The following is a 16,559-nucleotide window of genomic DNA, read 5'->3' as shown; positions in this document are numbered from 1 at the left end:
AACACCGCCCCCAGAGGCGTTCCTGAGGGCGTCCCCCTTCCCGGCGTCCTCTTCTCGTCGCTCACTCATCCCACTTTTCAAAAAAAAAAAAGAGCCGTTAATTTGCACCAAATTTCACAAAAATACCCCCTCCCTCCAACGGCTATGTTGACAAACTATTTTATTTATTTATTTTTTTTAATAACCGAATCACCTATATATATATATGCATCCACCATACAACACAACACACTCTAAAAATATACAACACCAAATACATTCTTTCAACATAATCATTTTTTTTTGGAACCACAAATGGAGTTCAACGTCCCTTCGTCATCCTCGTCCGACGACGATACAACTTCATCTAGTTCTTATGAATTTGAAGAAGCCATCAACGAGGCGGTAATGACAACGATCAATTTAATGGTTCACGTTGCTAGCGAGGACAATGAAACGGATGACCAACCGATTAGAAAAAGAACTCAGATTTTGCGGGATCGTGTCGCATGACAACAACGGCTGATGCAAGACTATTTCGGGGAGGAGCCAGTATATGATGCGAAGATATTTAGACGTCGGTTTCGCATGAGTAAACGTCTATTTACCCGTATTACAAACGACATGGAGGAAGATTATGATTATTTCAAACAAAAGTACGACGCTCGTGGGTATCTTGGTTTTACTTCATTACAAAAGTGTACTGCGGCCATCCGACAACTTGCATATGGCACAAGCGTTGATTCATTTGACGAGTACCTGAGAATGTCTGCCAAGACTGCGCGAGACTCACTCACACACTTTTGTAAAGGTATATTTACTAAATTTTGTTTTCAATTTTTTTTATATATTTAACTTTAGCGTCAATTTTTTTATATAGGTGTGATTGAGTTATATGGGCCGGCTTATTTACGACGTCCGACTTGGAGTGATCTCCAAAGGATGTACGACGTGCATGAGCACGTTCACGGTTTCCCCGGTATGATTGGTAGCATCGACTGCATGCACTGGAAGTGGGAACAATGCCCTACCGCTTGGCATGGTACACATACTAGAGGCGATATTCGCAAACCGTCGTTAATATTGCAGGCGGTTGCATCTTATGATCTTTGGATATGGAATGCATATTTTGGTCAACAAGGTTCTCACAATGACATCAACGTGTTTGAGTCTTCGCCGGTTCTCGAAGAGATTATAAACGGGTTGGCACCAAGTTCCGCGTTTTATGCGAGCGATAATTACTACAAACGCGGATATTATTTAAGTGACGGTATCTATCCGGAGTACGCAACGTTCGTAAAGACGTTCACCGATCCTATTGATCTTAAAAGAAAATATTTCAAGAGAAAACAAGAAGCAGCAAGAAAAGATATCGAGCGAGCGTTTGGAGTTCTTCGAAAGCGATGGCACGTCATCAATTATCCAGCAAGATACTGGACAAAGGAAAAAATGCATGACGCCATTTACACATACATTATTTTGCATAACATGATATTGGAAGACGAAGACAAAGCCATTTGCCAAGATTACAATGAGAATGACCCTTCATTGTTCCCGGAGTATTGGACACAAGAAGTATCATCGGAGACACGAATCGAGAACATAATGGATATAAAGAATAGAGAAACACACAACATGCTTATGTCTGACTTGATCGATCACCTATGGGACAACAAACAACCAGGATACGAGGCGGAACTCGTTAACGAGGATGACGGAGATAACGAGGATGAAGATAATAACAATGTAGTCGACCTCGACCTAAACGAGTACGTTAGTGACGATGAGTAGTAGATGTGTATTCTTGTATGTTTTTTAATGAATAAGTTGTATGTTGGTTATTTTATTTAATAAAAAAATTCAAAATTAAATAAAAAATATAACACTTTATATTTTTAACATAAAAAAATCAAAATTAAATGAGTGCCACGTGTCGCAAGACGCCCTAGCCAGCCAAGTTGCTCCACTCCCCCTTTTTTTGCCCAAAATCCTCTGATCTGACGTGACGCCACATATTGCAAGACGCCCCATCAAAAGGATGTCCCACTCCCCTAGTATAAGGAACTTGTTTTTGTATATGTTGAGAAAATGAGAATGAGAATTTGGTGAGTTTTATCTGACTTAGGGCATGTTTGGGTAAGCTTATTGAAACAACTTATTGACTTATTGGCTTCTTGGAAAAGTCAGAATTTTGTGACTTATTGACTTATTGGCTTTTCCCCCTCACATACACCCTCTTTGCCAAACATCATTTTAGAGCTTATGACTTTTCAAAAAGCCAATAAGTCAATAAGTTGTTTCAAAAAGCTTACCCAAACATGCCCTTAACCGGAAAAGTTAACGGGTAAAGCAGGCGTTATGATAGTTAAGGGAAAAGGTTGTCATCCAAACAAACACTCTTTGATGAGGATAGAAGGACCTCCACCATGATCGGATCTTCTTGCTTAGTTTCCCGCCCTGACATCTTATCTTATCACAATCCTTTGGGGTTTTCACCTTCCTATCCACGTCTTCATCGCCAGTGCCATTACAACAATGCATCATTTCCAACCACTCCATCAACCGGAGTAATCAAGTTCAGACGCTTCTCCTCTCAACAGCAGCCGCAGCCTCCACCCAACGATGAAGAAATTCAATTCCAGAGGCTGTTTTCGAACCTTAATCGAGCTACTCTTCAACGGGAACCTGGTATACACTCTCAAATTTACTTCATCTCATTTCACCATAACTTATACATGGTTCTCTCCAGGAAGCGTCACCGGTTCGGTTCTTCTCGTTGCTGGAACCACTGTAATCTCTCTTTCTACTTCCATATGTAGATGATAATGAATGCTAGTCCAATTCAAAGTATGTCCAGCCCCGGTGGAATCAGGGATTTATCGGATGGGGATTTTATATGTACTTTGAAGTAGACATGTTTTAAGTTTATCGGATGGGGATTTTATATGTACTGTAGTAGAAAGGATTAATTTCCGGAATTTACAGGTTTTGGCCGATTGACCACCTAGCGGTTAATTGGCCGATTAGATGAAAATTACTCGGTGAACCTCCGACTAGTGATCAGTCGGTTGGGCGCCATTTTTACAACCATGGTTTGGCCTTATTTTTTATGCCATGATTATCTTCTTTGAGCAGAGTTTTTGAATATTCTATGTATGACTTGCAACAATTAGGATGATGTCGGGGCTATTGAAATCGTAAGGTCACGAGTAAATATTGTATTTTGATGAGTTTTTATAAATACAAGGAAACTAATCGGGTACAGTCTCCTATTTGCTATAGAGCTGATCATGACAACTAGACAAAATATGAGTGACAATATTAGTTTCTTTACTACTTCACCAACTCTTAGTTTGTTAATATTAGAGTAAATTACAAAAATCGTCCTTTATGTATGTCACTTATTGCACACTGTGTCCTTTGTCTTCAATAATTACAGAAAACGTACTCGATGTTTGCAAACCCTTGCAAGTTATGTCCTTTAGCCCTAACTCAGTTAATTTTTTTGTGGTTAAATCTGACCAAATGGACCCCACATGAGGGTATTTTTGTGGTTAAATCTAACCAAATGGACCCCACATGAGAGTAAAATGACCAAAATACCCTCATGTGGGGTCTATTTGGTCAGATTTAACCACAAAAAATTAACTGAGTTTAGGGCTAAAGGACATAACTTGCAAGGGTTTGCAAACATCGAGTACGTTTTCTGTAATTATTGAAGATAAAGAACAAAGTTTGCAATAAGTGACATACATAAAGGACGATTTTTGTAATTTACTCTTAATATTAACATATACACAGAATTCCTGAGTTCATTTGATGCACTTGATTTCGGGCATATCTTTCTTTCTTTTTTTTTTTTAATGATTGTGAAGCTAGTTTTTTGTGTAAACAGGTTGGTGCAGGAATTCTTGCTATTCCTGCAGTTACTCAGGAATCTGGGTTTCTGGCGGCTGCAGTCACCTGCATTCTTTGTTGGATTTATATGGTATTCAGTCACATTTTCTGGTTTCTCAACAGATATATTTTTTTGCTCCTTAGTATAATTGTAAAATTACGTTGGTTAGTAATATTGCATTTTGTATATCTAATTGACATTTAACATTCTGTTTCGTTTATTCCGCGATCTCCTGAAAGTAAGTTTCTGTATATAATTGACATTGGTGTTCTGCAGGTTGTGACTGGCTTGCTAATAGCTGAAGTTAATGTAAAGACGATGTGCGAGCTAGGCTCTGGTGGAGTATCATCGGTAATTTCAACCATATTTATGTTACAATTAGTTCATTCTCAATAGATATGAACCATGAAATTGTCTGACGATGATGCTTATTAGTTTGGTCTTTCAATCTGAGACTCTTAACTCAGTTTGTGATCAATTGAATCCGAGGTTGCAACTCATAAGCTATTTTTTAACCGTACGTTACTTGTCAATGATAAACGTTGGCGTACAATGAAACATAACGTGTGAATTCTTACTCTATTTGGAAATTCTGGCTTATAGACATCGTATTTATTTGTTTGCTCGACATTACCCTGAGACTAATAGGCTTATAATACACTTGCTTGCACTTCAAGTACTCAAACTATTGGCCATTAATAATCCCACCTCAGAATATTCTCGAAACGACGATACGAGTCCATTGATGTAAAACTTGCCTCGAAACGGTGCTCGTTTGTAATTTGGAAAAAAAGCTTAACTCCATTAAGTTTTTTTAACGGGGTATCATTGTAGGAAAAATAGGTGAAAGGTGGGACTGGTGGGGGGAATATTCTGAGGTGGGATTATTAATGGCCAATAAGGTCTAGGGTAATGTCGAGCAAACAAATAAATACGATGTCTATAAGCCAGAATTTCTGAGGTGGGAATATTCTGAGGTGGGATTATTAATGGCCTATAAGGTCTAGGCGGGATTATTACAGGCCAATTTCCCAACTAAATTGTTTAAAAGGGATCCATTTAACGTTCCAAGAGAAGGAGCAAATACCTTGTTTAGGTAAAACACACATGCAACTACAACTTATTAGGCATGAATATTCCATCTCGATATCACATTGGTAAATTTGGCGTTGTGGAGCCAAAGGTCTCTTGGTGACAGAATAAAAACGATATTTGTTTCATCAATATTTGCATGCACATTATTCAGGTATCAATGGCTACAAGAACTCTTGGGGCAGTTGGAGTTCAGATTGCTTGGTAAGATGATCAAATATCCAATTTTTGTAATTACTTGTGTTGCGTAGAATATACCCGTCAGACGATATGGTTCTTTTACATGTCTAATGCCTTATTATGATGGTCAAGTTGTATCATATGGAACATAAAAATAAGTATTTTGGGGTAGTGGCGCAGCTTGTTGCCCGTTTACCAACTATCTCGATGTAAATTCATAACACGAATAACGAATGATATTTAATTAAAAACACACATTTTAGTACCAAAGTTGACTGGTTTCACCTGATGAAGTAAGTATTACTATTGTAACAGTCCCTCTCTCTTATTGCAGCTGGTCATATATTTTTATACATTACGCTCTCCTTGTTGCCTATGTGGCTCGTTCATCAGACATCTTAACGGATATCCTTGGCATTCCAGTGTATGATTTAAACTATAGTAAACAAATTTGCAAGCATCTCATATTCATGCTTTTCGATGTGATCCCTAATCTTTGGACAGACCATGCTATTCATGCATAATTGTTAGCATGTAGCTTCGATGTGCATGAGTATCTACGTATTCACTTGCTACATGTCACATATCCTTTTTGAGTGTTGTTGAATTATCTGTATAAAAACTTGATATCTGCAGATGGGAATGTGCTTTGCTGTTTTCACTTCTCTTCGGCAGCATTTGCTACTTTGGAAGGTGCTTATCTCCTATATATGTCTCCTTTTTGCATCTATGTACAAATTACAATACATCTGAACCAAATCATCTTTGATTTTTTCTGTAATCATATTTTTCAACATTTAAATTTGCTGTTAGAAAATAACACAAAATCCTCATGCACTTGGGACCTTGGGTATTGCACTAAGTTATCATCTTAGAGTGATGACAATGTTAATTATCAGATGAGACTAACAGAAAGCCGAAGACATTGGTGTGGCGATTCCGAAATGATTACATTTAAGATGGAATCACCAAAGAACACTAAAAGCCTTACCTACTCTAATTAATATACTGTTTCTTAATGTCTTCTGGCATCTTTATATATTAGTTTGCTAGTGTGAGGTTCATTGGGGAACACTAAAAAAATGGAGAACAGTGGGGAACCGACTCAAACGAACTCCGATTGGACTCATTCCAGCGGCGTTGGAACCGGCTCGTTGAACCCTAACTAGGATCTCTTAACCCTAAACCCTAAATCATAACCCCTAAACCCTAAATATATTAGGGTTTGGCTTTTAGGGTTTAGCTTTAGGTTTAGCCTTTAGGGTTTAGCTTTTAGGGTTTATAGTTTAGATTTTACGGTTTAGCTTAGGTTTTAGCCTTATTTTTTAGCTTTAGGGTTTAGATTTTAGGAGTTAGGATTTAGGGTTTAGGGTTAAGAGATCTTAGTTAGGGTTCGACGAGCCGGTTCCAACGCCGCTGGAATGAGTCCAATTGGAGTTCGTTTGAGTCGGTTCCCCGCTATTCCCCACTTTTTTAGTGTTCCACAATGAACCTTCCCCTAGTTTGCTATGCTATTATTATGCAAGTGACTGAAACTTCTTATCTTTAATGTAGCCAGCAGCTTATTGGTGCAGTCAATGGAGTACTAGTTTTGGGCATCATAATTTCTTTTGCAGCGTTGGTGGTAATTATCGTAACTTGCACTGATGAGAATTCTGCTAGCTCGTGATTACACTTTTCATACTTTGTTGATGTGTTTGTCAATGATGAGGAAAAAAGTATAAAGACTATGCAGAACACATTCCATTTATATATATTGATTAATGCATGAGCTATATTCTATTTTCAGGCAGCTGCGGGCAGGGATTTGCACTGGGATGCTCTATTGAAAACTAACTTGCAAGCTATTCCCGCTAGTATACCTATAATAGCACTCTCCTTTGTTTATCAGGTAACAATTATGGTTTCGTTACATTATTACGTTTATAGACATAGGTGTTGTTCCATGATGCACATGACCATAGTTGTTAATAGAGAATAGTGGTAAATAGCGACAAGCTACCTATACGCTATGTAGCGATAGCGGGCGCTATTTTATAAATAGCGATACACTAGAAGAAAATTTAAAAAAAAAATATTTTATATGCATATTTTATAAAAAAAAAAAAAAAAAAAAATCCTGTAAATATGGTAGAATGTCGCTTCTTATTTCAATCCTGTAACAAAAAACACTAATATACACGCTTATTTTCAGTATATACTTGTATTTATTAAAAAGATAAAAAGAAAAAACCTATTTTATCGCTATTTCATTGCTTTTTAGGTGCTAAAAACCTTATAGCAGGAAGGTCCCGCTTCGCTCCGCTATTCGTTATAGCGAGCGTAGCGACCGCTATTAACAACTATGCATGTGACTGACTATAAGTAGTTTTGTTCACTTCAGAATGTAGTGCCTGTTCTTTGTACGAATTTGGAAGGAGACCTGCCAAAAATAAGGTGACAACACATTATGGAAACCTATACAAAATTACAACACATAAATTTGTCGGTTTGTATAATTATTTGAATTAGATGAACATCTGCAGGAGTTCGATTATTTTAGGCACTGCTATACCCCTTGGTCTCTTTCTTATCTGGAATGCTGTCATTCTTGGTACGATTGAAACAACAGGCACAGATAAGATTGCTGACCCACTGCAGGCATTGCAAGCTACAAATGGAGTTGTCGGGGTCGGTATTTGTTTTGACATTAATTTATACGGAACATACGTCAAGATTTGGATATTTGAAACCTCGATTTAAAAATGATGTTGTGCAGCCTATTGTTGGAGCGTTTTCGCTCCTTGCCATTGCAACTTCTTACATTGGATTTGTTTTGGGCCTCTCCGACTTCCTCTCTGACTGTGAGTTTCTTCTTGCCTATTATATAATTAATTAATGGTATCTTCTTGTTCAAAATACCATAACTGTTTTAAATATAAATTACTCGTGTAATTTATCATGTATTCATTTACGTCTGTTTTCATGTTTTGAAGTGCTGAAACTACCATCTGATAAAAACAGACCGCTGCCTTACATCCTCACGGTGTTTCCGCCGCTAATACTGTCATTGCTAGACCCTGATATCTTTTTCAAAGCACTGGATTTTGCTGGAACTTATGGGGGTACGTCTTTTATTGTTTATGTTTCATATCCAACCTCGATAATTAGTGTGTCGAGTGTGATTACAAAGGCTACTTTATTACAATAATAAGCTAATTCTTTTTAATAAAATGGCCACCTCTATTATATTGTTCTTTTTACCAGCTGGTAAATAACAGCTTACGTTTGTGCTTGTATAGTTCTGGTGCTGTTCGGCGTTCTTCCTGCTGCAATGGCCTGGTCCGATAGATACTCGAGTTCCTCTTTGTCCTCAAATATCCCAGAGCTTGTACCTGGAGGCAGGTTCACCCTTTCACTAGTAATTGGAGGTGCAGGATATGTTATTGTTTCGGAACTACTTGACAGCTTCATGCACAAATGAAACTGTTAAAACTTTGCGTAGTTGGAATCTCAGGAGACCCATCACACATTTATGTTGTATAGGAACACCACATTTCGTTACTACTTAAAAATTGGATGTATTATAATACGTCAACATGTGGGCGAAACCCACCCAAAAACATCAAAATGCTCCCCTACTTGTTGTATTAAGGTCAAACTGTAAAATAAACAGTATTCGCGAGGATAATACTGTTGTAGCTTTTAATCCCTCCACGTAAGTTTATAACTGAAACAAGATTTTGTTATCAACTATTCGATAATCCATACATTTAAATTGATCCTATTGCTACAAAAAGCAAGTCCCACAAGCACCAAACAAAGTTATCTCGTTCACACAAATATCAAAATCAAACCAAAACAAGAAACAAAACGCTTAACGTCTGCGCATCCCTCTTCCGCGTCCAGCGCCACGTCCTCTGCCCATGCCCCCAGCAGCCTCTCCTTGCGCACTCTCCGACTGCAATGCAAACAGAGACCATCTTTAGTGGATTATATCCTTCCATCATTAACATGCCAATAAAGAAACGTTCGAACAAAAAACTGCATACACAAATAAAATATTATTACCTTTGGGTTCTTCACTGTTTCATCAACACTTAAGATAAGACATGCTGCCTCTGTTGCAGCATTTATAGCATTCACCTGTAGTAAACATCAATCAAGTAAGATAACTTCCCACACCATGTGTATGTATACAAAATCAGTGACGACAAATAACCGTTATTATTACCTTCACCAGTGCTGGCTCCCACACAAAATTGGCGAAGGAGTCGCAAATTCCACCTGTGTTGATGTCTACTCCATAAAGAGCACCCTCACCTGTTTATACATGACAATTATATATAAAGGCAGACTAGTGAACTCATGTTTCCTGTGCTTGGACAGATCATGTAATCTATATTTTAAAAAGCATAAGCCTGTGCGGAACAAATAAATTAATCCCTCTTAATTTATAAAATGTATTCGAGGCACACTTATTGTCAAGATCATTTTTACCTCTTAATTTTCATTTTATTGTTTTTTAAGCTCTAAATAACTTAAATAAATTAATCCCTCCTTTTTTATTTTTTTAACATGACTTAACAGCAAAGAATAATTAAACTGATAAAATACTCTTCAATAAAGTGTAAAAAATCTTTAAAAAACATAAATACTAATATTAGATTATTCATTAAAAATGAAACTAAAACCTCACACGCACTTTTCAAGACCCTGGATTTAACATCCAGATCAAGTAACTCTGTAAAAATTAACCATAAAACTTGAATGAGTAAACAAAATACATAGCAAATGCAGAAGACCAACCAGAAGGAAGGGCGTGTTTTTGCCTCAGTTTGTTGAGTACATCAGTTGCATCGAATCCAGCATTATCACAAAGTTGTCGTGGAATAACCTGTACATCATTTCCCATTAGTGCACATGTGCAGTACAAGAAAAAAAATTTGAAATTTTTTTTCCATATATAAAAATAGCGATTTTTTTATTAAAAAAAATTGTGGAAAAAAAATTGGTATGTTTTTTAGGCTTTTTTAGTTAGTTTTTTGGTTTTCTCATTTAAACTAGTTTTCTCATGATCCATCCCCTTCATATATATGATATATCCCTGAAAACTTGCATATATCATATTCTCCCACATAATATAATTGATCAAAATACTTGAAGTTTCATATTTACCCAATCATTACCCTTCCCTTTCTCCATACACTCTAAACTCTCAAATACTAATGCAAGAGAAGGGTAGAAATGTCATAAACATAAATAAGTATAGTTAATATAGTTGGTTTTAAGTAATATGATGAACTAACACTAGTAGCACAGGCTAATAATAATAAGTAAACTAAAAAACTAGTGTTAGTAAGTTGATATCCAAAAACAAAGAAAATAATAGTTACCTCAAGTGCTTTAGCAAACGAATTTATAAACAGCTGGGACTTTCCAGCTATATTGCGTGCATGTTGCCACAGGTACCGGCTTATCTCCATCTACAGTTGTATAATAAAATACATATATTATTTTACTAAGACCACAACTGATCGAATTGAAAATCTAAAACATTTTATAAAAAGTCTAAAAGAGTAGAGACAAAACATATATACATACATCTATTGCACCCCCACCAGCAACCACTGTGGAATTCTTCATCGCCCTCCTCACAATCATGATTGCATCATGTAAACTCCGCTCAGCTTCCTCAATAAACTATTACATACAAAGTTAAGTTCATATCCAACAAAGAATACACAATATTTACCTTTGCCTGGTCAAAAATACCATAAAATTACGCTCTGTTCCCGAGTTAACTTAACGAGGGAAAAGAAAAGAAAGTAAAAGTGAGAAAGGAAAAAAAAAAAGATGTCTTTCCCACCATTTCCTCCCAAATCGGAAGGAAAGAAAAACTAAAGAATTTAGCCTAGTTTTCCTTCCTTAAATGAAACTCGGGAACACGACATGTTTATTTTCCCTTCTTTTCCTTCCTTAAATGAAACTCTGGAACACAAAATATTTTTACTTTCTTTTTATTTCTTTTCTTTTCCTTTCCTTCCATTAGTGAACTCTGGAACACAATGTTAAACTGAATTAAAAATAATGCAAGAAGAATCTACCTGATCAGCTCCACCACGAAGAACAATAGTAGCTGTCTGCCCAGAAGGACAACCGTTAAATATGTTGAACCGTTCATTTCCAACTTGTTTTTCCTCAAAAATCTCACAAGTCCCAAGAACCTTTCATGTACAAAAAGTAGTGAAATATTTAGTAGAGAAAATAACAGAAGGACCAACTCATGTCTAGAAAAATGAGTTCAACTTTTAATAAAAACAAAATACAAGCATATGACCTCATCTATAACATTGTTGACCGATGTCTGTACAGTCCCTCCAGTAGCAGCTGCAACACGATGCAGATCATCTTCAGCAACTCGGCCAGCGCAGAATATATCTCTGTCTGCAAAATACTGATTCACAAAGACATCATGTCACCCGAGTTAGGTGTTTGAACCATAGTTGTTAAAAGCCATCGCCTCTTGTGCCTAGGCCCATTTTCCAAGCTAGGCGAGGCAATGGCGCTTTAAGTCCAGGCAATTGCGCTTTAATTCTCTAGGTGATGGTTCAGGCTCATATTTCGGCAAGATTCAAAGATCCCGGAGAGTTTCCCGCCAAATTCTCTAAGTTATAGCAAGATTCCAGCCAGATTTCTACTTTTTTCCATGGAAAACTACTTTTCTACACTAATATTTTACAACTTTTGGTACTAAAAAGATGATATTAAATGTTTTTTATATAATAGCTTTTGTTTATTTTATTTAAAAAATAGTATTAATTTTCTAATACATGTAATATTTTTAATTTTTTCCATTGTGGGTTCTTTTTTTCTCAGGCCCTCTCTTTTTTGCGCCTTGCGCCCAAGGTTTAAAAAAACGGAAACGAGTTTCGAGGCGAACCGAGGCGGAATTAAAAAATAAATATAAAAATTATATATCTATTAAAAATAAAATACTAAACGTAAAACATATAACTTTCCTAATGTAAATAAACTTGTGAGAAATGTTTTGGGTTAAATATGATAAAAGTTTAATGTTTAAGGGTCCTAATGTAAGTTTTTGTAAATGGAATGAATAAAAGAGCCGTCCTTTTTTCAGTAACCCTAAAAGAGTTACGCCTCCATCATCTTCTCCATTCCTGAAACCCTAATTTTTCTTCGTCACTATTCCCTACAAGCCAGGTACGTCTCTATCTTTAATCTACCTCTGTACTTCGTCCAGCCTCTTTCAGAATCCGGTAACCCTATAAAACCCTAATTACTCTCGCCTAAAATAACATGTACGCCTCTTAATTTCCGTTCCGTCTCGACAAGAAACGTCCGCCTCATACCTTTGAGGCGTACATATAAAAACAAGCAATGAGGCGCCGCCTCTGATTCGATTTATTGACGTTTCGCCTCGAAGCGTACCTCAAAACGCACGCCTCGAGCGTTTTTTAAACCATGCTTGCGCCTAGGCCCCAGGCAAGGCCTATGCGCCTTGAGTGCGCCTAGCGCCTTTAATAACTATGGTTTGAACTTCGAGATATGACAACAAATTTATTAATTGAAGAATTGAGTTCCATTTGCAGAAGAAAAATATTAAAGTTCCACTACCTGTGTTGCCAGATCACCAATAGCCAGACGTGACAAAACAATTTTTGCGCCACTCGTTACACATTTATCCAACTTGTCGTATATGATATTCCATTCTGCGTCAACTATGGACTGGTATTGCAGTGGATCTGAAAGCCTGTAAAATGACACGACATAATTAAACAAGTCCACAAAACAAGATAATAAGCAAGACGAATAACAAACTATCTACCTTATCTCAGCATTTTCTTTTTCTGATTTTAGTTCCAGTTCAATGTTCAATAGTAATATCTTTGGATTTAAGAACTTTTTGGGTTGCTGCTCAAACCCAGCATATGAAAAGGTCTTTTTAAACGCGACACCATTGACGAGAAATGAATCCCGCATTGTACCACCAGGAACCTACAAAAAGGAACTCAAATTACAGAGTTAAGTTTTACATAATCTACTGTCATACTTAAACCATCGATAAATAAGAACCATTACTTCAACGATCAGTTTAATCATGAGCCAAGGAAAATTAAAGGCATTTAAAGTCAAATGTTAAGCATACATACCTTTTTTATTCCAATCATGTTCAATCTGTCATCACTTCCAATTGCAATGACGGCATCCACAACCATTGTTGCAAAAAAGTCCTTCTCCCCTCCAATTAGCTTCGACGAGAGTGTTGTAGCAGCACACTTTGCTAATAAGCTTCTCTTTTCATCTAAACTTTTTCCCTCTATGCTTACAGCTAATTCTTTAATCTTTTGAATTGCCTGTTATTGATTTTAAATTTACAAGCCAAATCTTTAATCAAATACAGATACATATTTTTAAACGTAAGATGTGATGCAGAAAGCACTCGTGATACATACCATGTTAGAAGCAATTCGGTAACTTCGTATCAGATTTTGAGGATGAACGCCATCTTCAATGAATGGCTTGGCCTCTCTCAAGAACTCACCGGCAAGGAGAACTACAGTAGTCGTTCCATCACCAACCTAACCCATATAAGCAAATATTATATTTTGAAGTAGCAACTGAATATTCATCGATGTTGATATGGGTGAAGCATAATATAGTCATGTACAAACACCAAAACGTAAGACGTCCACTTTCTCAAAACAATTTAAAAAAATAATAACAGTAATAATAATAAACATCACATTATTCACAGTGGGTCTCAATCTCTACCACTATAATTTAACTAAAATACACATTTTTCTCTAAACTTTGTTTATTTTTAACAACCTCTCACATCAGATTCTCTATCTCGATTTCTATCTTACTCACAAACACTTATTTTATTGTTTATCCTCGGTTTCATACACTCACAAAAACATATTTAGAGATAAATAGTGAGTCATAAAGAGTAACCTCACACATCTCATTCTCCATCTCTAGCTTTATCATACTCACAAACACTTATTTTATTATTTTTCTCTTTCTTATACACTCACAATAAATTATAGAGGCTTGGTTTTGAGCCTCTAAATATAAAGATTTGCTTTTGTTTTCTTTAAAGTGTTCTCTATTATAGAGGGTGGGATGTGAATGCTCTTAATACTTAAAGAACTAGTGTATTTGTAGGTTCTCTAAACCTTATCTCTATTTTAAAGATCTTAATGGAGAGTACAAATAAAAGAAAACCTTATATTTTTTTTCTATAATTTTGATAAAGTGACTATATAAAAAAACCTGATGTGAAGGTTAGTAGCATAGATGTGATTAGAATTATAACTCATTTAAAAGCAAAAAAATGTAAACTTTTGCAACACCATGAAAACATTGACAAATATTCCAGAACAATAACCAATCCACCTTACAAACTTACTAACTTCCAAATGAAAAATTTACTATAAAGATTAAGTCCTAGCATAACATTAGATCTTAAAGTAACAATCTTTGCAACACCATGTGATGATTCAACATCCAAACTCGCTAGATCCACAAAAACAATATCTCAAAACAAAGGTCAAACTTGCTAAATAAACAAAAACAATATCTCAAAACAAACATCTCACGTACATAACATATTTCTGTGCAGCAGGATGCTGTACAACAGGCTTTATAGGTTGTAAAAGTAGTTAATTTACATATTAAAGCATATAAAAAAGCATAATTGTGTCTGAATATTTGGTAACTGATGTAAGAAACCTATAGAAAATAAAAAAGTGCGCATCCCGTGGTTCATAAAAACACTAACATAACTAACTAGGGTTATGTACCTCTAAATCGTACCAACATTAGAACTTATAAACTAAGGGGCTGTTTGGCAACATCTGAATGGTTCAGTACCAGTAACAGGTCTGAACCATTAAGTGTTGAACCAGTAATAGATCTGAACCATTAAGAGCATGTATAATGCTTAACCATTCAGGGGCAAATGTCTGACCAATTCAGACTTTGTATAAATCTTAACCATTCAGAGACAAATGTCTAAACCATTCAGACATGAAACGAACAGTCTGAACCATTAAGTGCGTCTAAACCATTATTAAACCATTAAGAGCCTCGTTAAGAGGTAAACAAACAGACCCTAAGATCAAAACTCAGTAGATCCAGGCTCAGTAATGAACAAGAAAAACAATTACCTCTGAATCCTGTGACTTGGCAATATCAACAAGGATCTTAGCGGCGGGATGAACAACATCAAGAAGCTTCATGATGGTAGCGCCGTCGTTAGAAATAGTGGTGTTGCCCTTGTCATCGTGGATCAATTTATCCATGCCTCTGGGACCTAGGGTTGTACGGACCACATCAGCCACCGCCATACAGGCGTTGATGTTGCTTACTAGCTGCGGTTTTCCTTGCGAAGTGTCTGTGCCTTCTTTAAGCAGTATGATCTGCGGTTGCTGTTTGTTTGTTTATTCAAAACAAGTTATGCATTTCGTTAGTCAAGAGTCTTAATAACATATACACTTAGTTAGTGTTAGTTAAGAGAGTGGAAATCATTACCATCATCGATGCCATTGTGAGTGCGGCGGAGGAGACCTAGGGTTTAGCTTCTGTGTGTGTGTGTATCGGCTTCGCTTCGCTACCACTGGTGTTACTTGTTAAGCTTTTGTACCTTCATTTTTTTCTAAAATTTTTTTAAGAGTTAATTACACAAATGTACCCTATGGTTTATAACTGGTTTTATTTTTGGGTACTAACTTTTTTTAACAGTTTTATGGTTTTAATTTTATAACACAGACACCAAAATTAGTTAATTTTATCAATATAATTACTAAAATACCCTTCAATTTTTTTAATTTTATCAATATAACACCTTTGGCTACTAACACCTACTTTATTTAAGTTTAAATCAATTTTATAAAATTTGTTTATTTTTTTATTTTATATTCTTATTATATCTCTTAATTATCATAAAATCTATTTTTTTCATCTTTTTATTAAATTTCTTATTTAACATAAAATCTACTAGTTGCACCAGTATTTTTTTAAATAGAATTTTTAAATAAAAAATCTACTAGCTATATAGTTTTATGTAAATTAAATATCTTACTCGTTTTAAATAATTTAAACCTTACTCGTTTTCAATTTTGGATAGATATGATAGATAACTAGTGCTAATACCCGCGAATTTCGCGGTATTGAAAAATGATATGTTTCTTACTTTTAGAAAAGAAATTACGTTACTAATCATAAAGAAACTATACACGTGAACTTATTATGGAAATCTGAGGTTGAATATTAAAATAAAACGAAGCATCAAACTATATACGTAACAAAACCGAAAAGATAAATAAATGAAAGAAATACGTTTTTCTGGTTTGACATATAAATTGAAAGCCTATTACTCCAATACTTCTACTTGCTGGAGTTT

General features: G+C 35.8%; 3 protein-coding genes across 3 annotated transcripts; 2 read left to right on the top strand and 1 right to left on the bottom strand.

The window, feature by feature from the left end:
• The first annotated feature begins 603 nt into the window (after positions 1–603).
• LOC110893280 lies at positions 604–1,436 on the top strand. The gene is made up of 3 exons (XM_035981351.1): positions 604–790; positions 860–1,249; positions 1,324–1,436. Exons 1-3 carry the CDS (start codon positions 604–606, stop codon positions 1,434–1,436), a joined length of 690 nt encoding a protein of 229 aa, XP_035837244.1.
• A 915-nt stretch (positions 1,437–2,351) lies between these two features.
• On the top strand, positions 2,352–8,841 carry LOC110895574 (tyrosine-specific transport protein). The gene is made up of 14 exons (XM_022142896.2): positions 2,352–2,667; positions 2,729–2,769; positions 3,875–3,967; positions 4,154–4,228; positions 5,124–5,173; positions 5,484–5,573; positions 5,786–5,842; positions 6,704–6,773; positions 6,939–7,040; positions 7,533–7,585; positions 7,675–7,819; positions 7,908–7,992; positions 8,125–8,253; positions 8,431–8,841. Exons 1-14 carry the CDS (start codon positions 2,406–2,408, stop codon positions 8,610–8,612), a joined length of 1,434 nt encoding a protein of 477 aa, XP_021998588.1. The 5' UTR covers positions 2,352–2,405; the 3' UTR covers positions 8,613–8,841.
• On the bottom strand, positions 8,793–15,812 carry LOC110895573 (T-complex protein 1 subunit eta). The gene is made up of 14 exons (XM_022142895.2): positions 15,689–15,812; positions 15,325–15,585; positions 13,606–13,731; positions 13,303–13,506; positions 12,978–13,147; positions 12,767–12,902; positions 11,469–11,585; positions 11,236–11,355; positions 10,733–10,831; positions 10,525–10,614; positions 9,938–10,025; positions 9,363–9,451; positions 9,200–9,274; positions 8,793–9,089 (listed from the first exon to the last, which is right to left on the bottom strand). Exons 1-14 carry the CDS (start codon positions 15,701–15,703, stop codon positions 9,006–9,008), a joined length of 1,674 nt encoding a protein of 557 aa, XP_021998587.1. The 5' UTR covers positions 15,704–15,812; the 3' UTR covers positions 8,793–9,005.
• Between the last annotated feature and the right edge of the window lie 747 nt (positions 15,813–16,559).

Source organism: Helianthus annuus, chromosome 12 (genome assembly GCF_002127325.2).
Source record: "Helianthus annuus cultivar XRQ/B chromosome 12, HanXRQr2.0-SUNRISE, whole genome shotgun sequence".
Taxonomy (NCBI): Eukaryota; Viridiplantae; Streptophyta; class Magnoliopsida; order Asterales; family Asteraceae; genus Helianthus; species Helianthus annuus.
Note: the sequence above shows the minus strand (reverse complement) of the source record. Positions and strands in the feature narration are given on the sequence as shown.